The sequence below is a fragment of the Brassica rapa genome, chromosome A05, assembly GCF_000309985.2.
Source record: "Brassica rapa cultivar Chiifu-401-42 chromosome A05, CAAS_Brap_v3.01, whole genome shotgun sequence".
NCBI lineage: Eukaryota > Viridiplantae > Streptophyta > Magnoliopsida > Brassicales > Brassicaceae > Brassica > Brassica rapa.
Window position 1 is genome coordinate 1,870,205 of NC_024799.2, and position 12,339 is coordinate 1,882,543.

Consider the following 12,339-nt stretch of genomic DNA (forward strand, 5'->3'; position numbering starts at 1 on the left):
TATTGCGTAAATACTATCCACATAAATTTCATATTTATAATGAAAAAATATTGTGGCTTTGATTCTTTGTGACTAGGCTCAAGACTCAAGAGGCTCACGGCATTCGACATTATCTATTAGCTATTTTATTTGTGATAATTATAGCGTGAGATTCGTTTCGTTATATAAATTAATTATAAAAGGTGATATGAGCTTATATAATCTGAAAATGAGAAAAATATCTCATATACAAAGGTGTGTTCGTTCAGTTATATACATTCTATAAAATATTATGTTTACGATCAGTCATGGCATATATATACAATGCCATAAAATATTACGTATAATATTATTTTAGGATTCTCAAATATTTTTGGTCAACAATTAAAATGTTATATAAATAGATATATTTGTGATTCGTTGAAGATATAATCAAAACATCAATATTGATTTAATCAACCAAATCAAATATAGAATACTTTATTACACGGTTAAGGGCATCTCCAACCCTACTCCATTTTCAACTCCAAACATCATTATGGAGTAAAATCTTCTCCAACCCCACTCCATTTTGGAGTTAAAAATGGAGTAATGGCTAGGGTTACTTCATTTATGGAGTAATCTTACCCATTACTCCATTTTGGAGTTGAACTTTTTTTATTTATAAAATGATCCTTTGAATCTTTAATATTTCTATTTTTTACTTAAATAATATTTAAAATGATACAATAACATGAAATTGCAGAAGATGAAAATGAGCGTGAACTTGATGCACCAATTGAACTTGAAAGAGAAGCTCCACCTCCAGATATTGAAATTGCAGAAGATGAAAATGTCCGATTTCAAAATTTTTTTGCTCGATTTAGGAATATCAAAAATAAAGAAGCTCATTTTTCATTACGAAATGCATTAGTTGATCATTTGTGGGAAAAATATTCTAATGCTCATTGTTGAACCTATATATATGTTGTCTTTTTTAATGATTTCTTGTACTTTTTAATAATAAATATTTAATTCAAATAATTTATATTTTAATTATTATCGTAAACATAAAATAATTGGGGTTAATTGGTAAATTTTTATAAGTATAAGATTTTATTTGCAATTATTAATAAAATAAAAATGAAATTATTTAAGAAATATTATTTTTGTAGTAGAAAATGGAGTAATACATTGGAGTAAAACCTTACTCCATTTTAGTGTTACACCATTTTGGAGTAAAAAATGGGGTAATACATTGGAGATGCTCTAAGAGAAAAACTGTTGGAATAATTGGCCAAATGTGCTATCTGACGACGATCCGTTCATCGAAGATCCTTGGCGCACATGGTGGGGACCAGTTTCGAGTTGATGGTAATGATCATCATATAATAATATACATACCATACATTATAACATACATGGATTAGTAACCACATGATTAAGAAAGAGACAAGACATAGTTGCCGCCCGTTGGTAGCTTTATAAGCACCTCTTCACCTTCTTTCTCTCCATAAAAAAACACATAGAGATTCACAATGTGCGACTCAGCTTTTCTTTCTAGCCGTTCCTCATATGAGGCAGACGTTGACTCAGACTCCGACATCTTCACCAGCTCCAGCTCATACTCCTCCTACAGTGAATCCGACGAAGAGACAGACAATGGCTTTGTTGGAGAGACGATGAAAGAGACCAAGAAGTCAGAGAAGAAGAAGAGCAATGTGTTGCTTGAAGGTTACGTTGTAGATGACTTGAAGAGGACCAAGAGTTTAACGGACGATGATCTAGAGGAGCTAAAGGGTTGTGTAGACTTAGGCTTTGGTTTTAACTACGAGGAGATTCCTGAGCTTTGTAACACTTTGCCTGCTCTAGAGCTTTGTTACTCTATGAGTCACAAGTTCATGGATCAAGATCATCATCATCATCACCATACTTCTTCTTCTTCCCCTGAGAAGATTGAATCTCCCCTTAGTCAGATAGCTAGCTGGAAGATCTCTAGCCCTGGTAAGCGCTCGTTTTAATCTTTTGTTGCATTTCAGTTTGTTTTTCAGATTTTCTGATTATATGTTATGTGTGGAAAAAAAAACAGGGGACAGTCCTGATGATGTCAAAGCAAGGTTGAAGTTCTGGGCACAAGCTGTGGCATGCACCGTGAGATTATGCACTTGAGAAGATGAAGATGAAACAACATGATTGATGCAGGAGTGATATCTCTCTATAAGCTGTTCTGTTTCAGCTTTTTTGAGATTGACCTGCTTGAAACACCCATTGTTGTATAAGCTATGCTCAGGGATGTATAAAAAAATGCTTAGTGGTCAATGAAGATTTTGCTAGGAAATTTCTTGTAATACATTTCTATAAGGGCAAAATAAATAATAAATAATAATTTCATATTGGACAAAAAACACTTTGTTTAGAAGATTATGGTCCCTCCATATTTTCATCCATGAGCCTGGAGTAGTTATTACAAACCTAACTGTCCCTAAGAGTTTGGAAAAAGTTGCATCCCAAGTTTCTATCTGCAGTTATATGTTCACATCCTACTGATAGAGTATTGATATCTCTAACTCCTTTATCAAACCAGAATACAAGATAGAACAATGAATACAAGATAGCTTTGCAGATTCCGATCACAATCACCTTCTCATGGCGAAGATGACTGATCACGACGATCTCATGGCGACCGTGCCGAGACTCATGGCGTCTACGAACAACAACATACAAAGCATGAAGAACAAGTGAAGAAGACGAACTATATTTATATCGTCTTTCTCCGTTAATCTTTCCAACTGCAAACCTTCTGAACCAAACCAAGGCTCCCATGGCTCTTCCTCATTAAACACGTCAGCGTCCTCCCTGCCACGTCAGACTCGAGCTAATAGAAGTCTATCAATACATTCCCCACGAAATCAAGCTTGCCCACAAGCTTGTATGAAAAGAAACCACCAATTTATAAACTGACGTGCAGCCTCCACTGAGACGAAAGCATTGCAAGTATATATGCCTTGAACAATCCATTTTCACTTCTTATTCGTCTCTGCCCCTCTAGATTGCCAACCTTCTCAGAAGAATAAGTGAATCACCCTTACTTCTCCAGCGATGCCAAACAAAAGAAGAGCTTCTCCAATGGCAAAGCACAACATGTAATGGCAGACCTAGCACTTGCTTCAATCTAGCTTTGTATTTGAACATCCCAGTTTTGTAACTCTTCTTCTTCCATTTCTGCCTTTCTTGTATCAGAGTGTGCAGCATGCATCTCTTGAAAAGCATCAATAACACAGCTCTTCTCTCTTTACACAATTGATGATTCACCACTTGTATCTCCAACTGTGTGCTTGGTTCTGTCATTTCTTCATGCTTACCAACCTTTATATCAAGAACATCAGTCCCATTTACTGTTGAAAACCACCAAATCAGTACATTTAGCCTCCTGAACCAAGTCAGTATTCTCTCATATACACCCGCCCTTGAAACCAAGCTTGCCCTCAAGCTTGAACAGAAGAAAATGATAAGGAATCTCTGCCATTCTGGTCTTGTATCTGCCACTGACTTAAACCTCCATTTATGAATCACGTGGAACTCTCCCTCACCAACCAAAAAATGTTGCAACACTTGTAAAATCTGCGGCATCTGGAACAAAAACATCTGCCCTGTCCTCTTGCTCATCAGACATGCATGGTATAGTACGTGGCATGGAAGAATTATGCTACTAATCCAAACACTGCCATTCTCTACTCTGAACCTCTCAAATGTGTGGATAACCGAGATAAGAGTAATAGCTAAGTTCTCACACTGAGACATTCCTGCAACTGCCTTGTTCTCACCCTGAGTTATTATTTTGCACAATGATCTCCATATTTCAGCCAGGACAGGAACGCATGGAAACCGAGAGTACCAAAACTTCAAACACTGTCCATCCTTGCGCTGCCGCAACCAGTCTCTCATATGCAGAATCCAACACGTATAATATAGGACATGATTGTATTGTTTACACAGCCCCACGTTCTCAGCTTTATATTTGAAGTGCCATGACTTGGAACTCCTCCTCTTTGGCTCCAAAGTTTGTTGTTCTGAAGTCAACAAGGTAATTACATCCAAACTTTTCATTTGGACATGACACAGTTGTGCCTGCAACAACTCACTCAACTTCTGAAGGCCCTTGACAGTTCCTGCAGATTCCTTCCTTGAATGCAAGGCCTCCTTTAGCTTCCTATCAACCAGAGAAGAACTTGGAGCTTTCTCAAGAAACAAATCAGGTTGCTCCACACAAGCACTGTCTGATATCTCACGTTTAACATCAGCTTGTTGCTCCATACCCGGAAGTGACGCAGGCTTAAGCTCTACTTCTGCCTCTTGAGCAGCTTCTGAACTTGAAACATGCCCATCACTAGAACTCACAGACACACTATCCAAAGTCGTTAATGCCATCGTCTTCACCAAATCTGGCCCCTTTAGAGACATCTCTGCAACTAATCTCTCCTCCTGAGCTGTAATACATAGTGACTTTGACACCTGCTCTGCTTCTTTCTCTGTACTTAGTTCGTCCTCATGACCAGTCTCAACAAAAACATCGTTCTCGAGTATTGTTTCAGATTGTACAGAAACTTCTGCAGCAGGGACAGTATGTATCACCATATCTCTTTCATGAACCGTCTCGGAATCTAAAGCTGGCTGAATCAAATCTGACAGAGAACAGTTCCTCACTACTCCAGTCTCATGAACAATGGCATTGTGTGAGGTTGATTCATCCGTGAAAGTTATGTCACCATTATCACCTGAACACAGTCGGGAATGTCGTCGCTTGTCTGCTTCCCACTCCAAGAAAGCTTTTTGGCCTCTATCATAACTAGCTTTCATTCTGATCTTCTCTGGATCATCATCAGCGCCAAATTGCCACAACAACGTTTCTTTCATATGTTTCCAGCTTCTAATAGGCCTCAAAGAATCGATACCACTAATGTACCTCTCAGCTTCATCCACAATGAATCCATAAGCCATGTGTAACTTCTCGAAGTCAGTGAGTCCCTTCCGAGCAAAGTAATGCTCCATCCACGAAATCCACTGCCTCAAGTCGACATCCGGAAACACTGGAACCGTAACGATTCCCATGACTGCGCTTGAATCCTCTCCGATCGTTGCGATCTGCTTCTCCACAGAATCCAATCGCTCTGCCGTCGCCTTATCGTCTCGCGTCACCAACGGATCTCTCTGCATCGTCTTGTTCGCATCATCTCTGGAAACTCCGCGATTTCCGTAACTTCCGTAATCTTCGCATCGTTCGTGAAACTCAATAGCGCCTCCGACGAATCCAGCAACAAAACCATCGCTTCCCTTGATTCTTGCCGCCGATTCACCGAACTTCATCATCACCGTAACACCACCGCGTTAGCTTCGATCACAGTTTTACCGCACCAATGATAGAGTATTGATATCTCTAACTCCTTTATCAAACCAGAATACAAGATAGAACAATGAATACAAGATAGCTTTGCAGATTCCGATCACAATCACCTTCTCATGGCGAAGATGACTGATCACGACGATCTCATGGCGACCGTGCCGAGACTCATGGCGTCTACGAACAACAACATACAAAGCATGAAGAACAAGTGAAGAAGACGAACTATATTTATATCGTCTTTCTCCGTTAATCTTTCCAACTGCAAACCTTCTGAACCAAACCAAGGCTCCCATGGCTCTTCCTCATTAAACACGTCAGCGTCCTCCCTGCCACGTCAGACTCGAGCTAATAGAAGTCTATCACCTACATATTACTCACCTAATCTCTCTATAAGTTGCATTCAACCCATGAGTTAGTGTCTTATCTTAGTCCATAGAGAGAAAGTGAGAGACTACCTTCGGGGACTAGCACAATGAAGTTTTAAGGCTAGTTTCTTTAGTGGTTAGGGAAATGAATATCAAAACAAGTAACAACTACGAAACTATGGCAACGTGTGACAGAAACCAAGAGACCAGTTCAATTCAATATAACATGACAATAAAAAAAAAAGTGGTATCAACAAATCATCCAATAATGCTACAAAGTGAAAAAGATAGCTCTACTTCAAAGAGTATCCCAAACTTCAGTGAGAAGAAGCAACTTTCTCGCAATTCTCTGACTCAGAATCATCTTCAGAGAAACTTGGGGGTTTAGGAATGAGTCCTAGCGTCTTGAACATGAGCTGGTCCGCGTCAAAATCATTGTTTGGCGTTGTCAAAAGCTTCTCTCCAGTGAAGATAGAGTTTGCACCAGCGAGAAAACACAAGGCTTGCTCGGGCATCGAGAACCGGACTCTACCGGCAGATAGCCTCACCATTGCTTTTGGCATCACGATTCTTGCTGTTCCAATCATCCTGATCATCTCCCATATCTCAACCGGCTGCAGAAAAACACAAAATGTTTTTTCAAAGTCTTTTTACCACTTAAGTAGTTATGTCTTTTATGATTACCTTCTGGTCTTCAAGAGGAGTGCCTTTCACTGCAAGAAGAGCGTTGATGGGAACACTCTCAGGGTGAGAAGGAAGTGTTGCCAATGTGTGTAATAATCCTACTCTGTCCTCTTCTGCCTCCCCAAGCCCAATTATTCCTCCTGTTTATCAGTAGAAAGAAAACACTTGAAAACATGTTTTTACTAATTGGATCTTTCAAAAGAATAAAGAAAAACTTAGAAGTTTCATTGTTACAAATCAAAGTCAAAGTTACCTGAACAGACGTTGATTCCAGCATCACGCACATGCTCAAGAGTTTCAAGGCGTTCATCGTAACTTCTAGTAGTGATGACGTTGGGGTAGTACTCTCTCGAAGTATCAAGATTGTGGTTATAAGCAGTGAGGCCAGCCTTCTTAAGCTCTAACGCTTGCTGCTTCTCAATCATGCCCAATGTGCAGCAAACCTCCATCCCCATTCCTCTGTTGTAAAAGTGAGAGCCCCCAAAATATATAATCACAAAGATGTTACAGCACAAGAGACCATATTCAACATCAAAACGAAGTTCCAACTTAAAAAAGGATTAAAAGTTCTCAAAATATTGCCAGCAATGTAACAAAATAGGTTACCTTATCTCTTTGATGTACTCAAGTATCTGATTGAAATTGGTTTTGCGTCCTATTGTATCTCGCCACGCAGCACCCATGCAAAACCGTGTGCTTCCAGCTTCTTTTGCCTAACAACACATTGATTAAATTCAAATCATAATTAGCTCATTACATTCTCAAAATTCTTCATTAGCACAATCCAATGATCCTATATTAAGAAGCTCCTTGTTCACTTGAACATTCCTCATGTTGTGCTACAGAAACAAACATGCATTGAGTAAAAGAAGTCAACAAGGAAAGAGCGAAACCTTCTTAGCAGCAACAATGACAGCGTCCTTGGACATGAGTCTTTGGGCCTTGACTCCAGTGTCATATCTGGAGGACTGAGGACAATAAGAACAGTCCTCACTGCACCCTCCAGTCTTTATGGAGAGGAGAGTACATTGCTGCACTTCCCTAAAGTTATGAACATGCCTATGAACCTGAGCCTGTAAGACAACAACACAAAAATATCATTACCAATTAGTAAAAGACAAAAAAAAAACAATGAACACCAATTTTTGCAACATGCCGACACTACAACTCTCGGACAAGATCTGTCGGACAAACTAAAACAAACAAAAAAACCAATACTTTCCGACATAAAGACAGAAGCTTTATACTACTACACATGTCTGAATCAGAGGAGCTAGAAGAACAAAGAGTGAGAGAGTGAGAGAGAAAGGAGGGAACTTTACTCCGTGGAAGAGGAGGTCAAGAACAGGAGAGTCATAGACGGCTTTGATTTCATCTTTACTCCAGTCATTTCTCGGACCTTCACGGATCGTTCTTTCGGCTTCAGCCGAGGCTGCGGAAGCAGAGGAGTAAGAAGCAGATTGTCTGGCTGAGAGAGAAGGTCTCAGTTGAGATCGAAATACGAATCGAGCAAGCATCATTTTCTTTTACCCTCGGTTTGCTGTGTTCTGAGTTAATCTTGGAGGAGTTGAGAGTCGGCCATCCATGAGTGAGAGAGAGCCACCTAACAACAAACTAACCACCGTTGGAATTTCCGCCGCGAGTGGGTTATATTGGGCCTCGTTTAGATATTCTATTGGGCCGAATATAGTACCTAAACGACGACGTTTACTGTATCTCCATCACTTAAACGACGACGTTTACTGTATCTCCTCTCGCCTCATGTAGATATTCTGCTGGGCCGAAAATAGTAATTCACTTAAACGATGACGTTTACTGTATCTCCTCAGCTTTAGCCACTCCAATTTTATGATATATTTTTTTTTAATGCTGATTTATTAATGATCTTACAATTATCATATAGAAAATATTACATAGACGATTCGACAACCGACAATACTACCTGCCTTATGAAAATCTACGCCTAACTGCATCACCTGAGCCGTTCTATGAAGATCCACGTCTGACCAGATTTACTTGCACCATGTTAAAGATCCCTTACAAGCCTTTCCTCTATAGTCTGCATAATTTTTTAATAAACCATTCTCTCCGGAACTTGAAACTTGGATTTCCTGTAATTTGCAATAAATTGTATAGTCTGGGATTTGAACCCCAGACCTGGGTGTAGAAGCCTTTACGGTGCTTTCTGTAATCTGCAATTTTATGAAATTCTGATTTGCTATTTTGAGTTTTCGGAGCTTGATTACATTGAGACTATATAACTAGTTCGCCTCGAACTCTACTCGGTTTTATAACACTAAACTCTCTCTTATTGCTGTTTCAAACTTTTGTTTATTTGATTTGGAAGATGATCCATCTGTCTGGCGATTCTGATACTTTTAGTGAGGTAAGAGCTGTGTTTACACGATTTGACTTTTAACACTTTTTTAGTTTAACCATCAATCATAATGTAAAATATTATTAACTCACTCTTTGGGAGTTTAGATTGAATCCATTATTTACAGCCAATTAATTTTATATGGGAAATGATTCATATTTATCATATCTTTCTTTGGTTGGCATGTTGGTTTGTGATAATTTGCTTTTTCTTTTTAGTCTCTCGTCTGTTCCGTAAAGGTTTCTACAAACGAGCGTGTGTTCTTATTGCGGTGATTCTACAAGCAAATCATTCTTTAATCTATGGTCCAAAGATTATTATTGACTATAATATAATTCTCAGGTGAACTTGTATATAAGGTAACTCATGACACGGTCAAGTCTCAGACATTAACGAACAGAGGAATCAAATAATAGCCATGCCACGATGCTAAATTTTAAAGGGTGAACTATATAACACCTTTCAAGAAGTATCAGATTTAAAACAAACCAAAATGTCTACAAGAGGCGATATGTAGCTACTTTAAATTTGGAGGAAGCCATGAGAAGACATCAGATCAAGACTGCCTCCAATCGTGATGAGAAGCTTACATAATATAGGCACCATGCAAAGGGTTGCTCTGCTGTTTGCTTATTAAAACCAAGCAAGCACCCGTGTCTGACTTAATGCCAATCCAAACAATTAAATATTCCCAACCAAACAAAAAACTCAACAAGATTGTAATATAATTATACCCAACCAACCAAAACTCAACAAGATTGTATTATAATTGTATCCAAGAGTATTGAATCATGAAAACATTGTGATATTAGTTTTCATGGGTCTTCCTCTGGCAATATTTGATCTAGGCTCCAAGCGGCAGTCAGGTCGCCATTAAAGTGACGCCTGCTGTTGACTCGTTTAAAAATGGAGCCCTCTTTCTTTCACACCACACGGATAAAACATTAGACAAACTAACTGATCTGAGAAAGCAAAACCAAACAAGAAAACATGACTGAAGTGGGAGATAAAAGAGAGAGAATGGTCTTTATATATACGAGAGTGGGCAGCTGCAAAAACCCTAGCTCATAAAATATGGACTTCGAATTCTTTAGTGGGCCCAATAAAGGCCCATATATTGTTTGGTTACTAGTGGTTTAACCAGATGGTTATAGTTTCAAATACTACAAAATAGTTTATAGTACTAGCACAGTCGTTAAAAGATAGTAGGTTTGTACTATACTTGTTACTCCATCTGTTACTAAAGATGCATGTTTGTGTGTTTTTACTTTTTACACATATTAAAATATATATAATAAATTCTGATCATATAATTATTTTTATATTTTCCAATTTTACATAATTCTCAATCAATAGTATTTTAAAAAATATAATTAATCTTTTGAAGTTTACAATTTAATAACTAATAAAAATTGCAATAAAAACTTAAGTCAATGCAATGATACAAAAAGAACAATGCAATCAAAATACGATATAAATTAACATATAATTAACAATAACACTATGTATAATGCTTATATCTACCTTTGGATATTATGGTGTATAACCTACCGTTGTTATTGTTTAGCATTGTAAGAAAACTCTTTGACTTGATTAAGAGTTTAAGACTCAATAAATATTTTAGATAAATTATACACCAAGATCGCTAAATGGAGAAATGATCCAATCAAACCAATACAAGAATATCATCTTGTTGCTCTAAATATAAATATATTTTTTACAAGTAGGAGAATATGAATTTATAAAGCTTTTAAAATAACTAGATTTTTTAACCGCGCTACGCGCGGATAAGATATTATATGTATTTCTCAATTCTAAAAAAATATAATGTATAATACTGTATTACATTATTTAAAGAATATAAAATAAGACTACATAACATAAATATATTTTTAAATTTTCTTTGTGGAAATCATTATGTTGTTTGATTGTTGTACTTGATTCACATATTTGCATAGTTATTTGTGATAGATGAATAACTATATTTTTATTATCAGTAAATAATATATATTTATTATATAATATAAGAAAAATAAAATTATATTCTTTTAAAACAAACTTGTCTGATGTAGGGACCGGTTATAGACATATCATATTCAAATGAGACATTTTACAGTTATCAATCTTCTTAACAGTCAAGAAACAAATCTGAATATCAAAACAATATCTCATACGATCTCTTTGTGGAATAACTGCTCTGAAGAAATTGAATTTAGGCATCAAAAAGGACTGAAAATGGATGTGCATATGTGTTATCTAAGTCAGTTTTACAAAGTACTATTCATAATTCATATATCATTTATGTCCATCCTATTTTTTGTCCATATTTTCTTAAACATCTTGAAATAACTGATGCTAATTAATAATAAACTTTTGGCTGGCAAAAAAAGAGTCAAAATTGTCTAATTATTGCTTAATTTGTCTAACTGATATATATGTATTTCTCAATTCTAAAAAAAATAATGTATAATATTGTATTACATTATTTAAAGAATATAAAATAAGACTACATAACATAAATATATTTTTTAAATTTTCTTTGTGGAAATCATTATGTTGTTTGATTGTAGTACTTGATTCACATATTTGCATAGATATTTGTGATAGATGAATAATTATATTTTTATTATCAGTAAATAATATATATTTATTATATAATATAAGAAAAATAAAATTATTTACTTTTTAAACAAAGTTGTCTCATGTTGGAGATTCGGTTATAGACATATAATATTCGAAGGAGACATTTTTACAGTTATCAATCTTCTTAACATTCAAGAAACAAATCTGAATATCAAAACAATATCTCATACGATCTCTTTGTGGAATAACTGCTCTGAAGAAATTGAATTTAGGCATCAAAAAGGATTGGAAATGATGTGCAGATGTGTTATCTAAGTCAGCTTTACAAAGTACTACTATTCATAGTTCATATATCATTTAAGTCCATCATTTCTTAAACATCTTGAAATAACTGATGCTAATTAATAATACACTTTTGGCTGGCAAAAAAAATTAAATTTGTCTAATTATCGTTTAAAATTTTTATTAATATTGTCTAAGAAGCTTTCAATTGATATCATAGTTTAATTTTTATTAGTTTTTTTTGTTAATTTTAGCATTTTTTGTATTTAAGATTTTTTTCCATATTAAGCTTATATTTCTTTCACATAATATATATATATATGTCATAAAAATTACCATCAAATCAGTTTTACTTTTTTATTATTTTATTTTTAATGAAAATACACTTTTAAATAATTTAATTTAAAATAAAATTATATATTAATTTGTTGTATTCTAACAATTTGATTGATTTAATTAATTTGCTTTGGTGGATAACTTAAAAAGTTTTCATATGAATCGGGAAAAGCAAGCTTATGTTGTTATATTATATTTATTTGTGTATATAGAATCTTGTGTATATAGAATCGGGGAAAGCAAGCTTATGTAAACTTACTTTTACAAAAGTTTTAACTTTGTCACGAAAACAAAAATCTATGCTTTTTCATATTTGTCAATGTTCTCACACTTTCAAAGAATATATTAGCTTA

General features: G+C 35.7%; 2 protein-coding genes across 2 annotated transcripts; one reads left to right on the forward strand and one right to left on the reverse strand.

Moving 5' to 3' along the window:
- The first annotated feature begins 1,441 nt into the window (after positions 1-1,441).
- LOC103866709 lies at positions 1,442-2,351 on the forward strand. Its single transcript, XM_009144679.3, has 2 exons — positions 1,442-1,962; positions 2,048-2,351. The coding sequence occupies exons 1-2, from the start codon at positions 1,497-1,499 to the stop codon at positions 2,125-2,127; spliced, it is 546 nt and encodes a 181-aa protein (XP_009142927.1). The 5' UTR covers positions 1,442-1,496; the 3' UTR covers positions 2,128-2,351.
- Positions 2,352-5,876: 3,525 nt separating this feature from the next.
- Positions 5,877-8,027, reverse strand: LOC103866710 (biotin synthase, mitochondrial). The gene is made up of 6 exons (XM_009144680.3): positions 7,731-8,027; positions 7,302-7,481; positions 7,015-7,121; positions 6,662-6,867; positions 6,409-6,548; positions 5,877-6,338 (listed from the first exon to the last, which is right to left on the reverse strand). Exons 1-6 carry the CDS (start codon positions 7,926-7,928, stop codon positions 6,042-6,044), a joined length of 1,128 nt encoding a protein of 375 aa, XP_009142928.1. The 5' UTR covers positions 7,929-8,027; the 3' UTR covers positions 5,877-6,041.
- Positions 8,028-12,339: the final 4,312 nt, after the last annotated feature.

What these genes read in the sequence shown, in the direction of transcription:
- LOC103866710 (XM_009144680.3), bottom strand. Translation starts at nt 7,928, where the DNA reads ATGATGCTTGCTCGATTCGTATTTCGATCTCAACTGAGACCTTCTCTC. An exon ending in TCATTGTTGCTGCTAAGAAG is followed by an intron (nt 7,122 to 7,301) that starts GTTTCGCTCTTT and finishes ATGTGTTGTTAG; the next exon opens with GCAAAAGAAGCTGGAAGCAC. An exon ending in CTCCTCTTGAAGACCAGAAG is followed by an intron (nt 6,339 to 6,408) that starts GTAATCATAAAA and finishes GTTTTTCTGCAG; the next exon opens with CCGGTTGAGATATGGGAGAT.
- LOC103866709 (XM_009144679.3), top strand. Translation starts at nt 1,497, where the DNA reads ATGTGCGACTCAGCTTTTCTTTCTAGCCGTTCCTCATATGAGGCAGAC. An exon ending in CTGGAAGATCTCTAGCCCTG is followed by an intron (nt 1,963 to 2,047) that starts GTAAGCGCTCGT and finishes AAAAAAAAACAG; the next exon opens with GGGACAGTCCTGATGATGTC.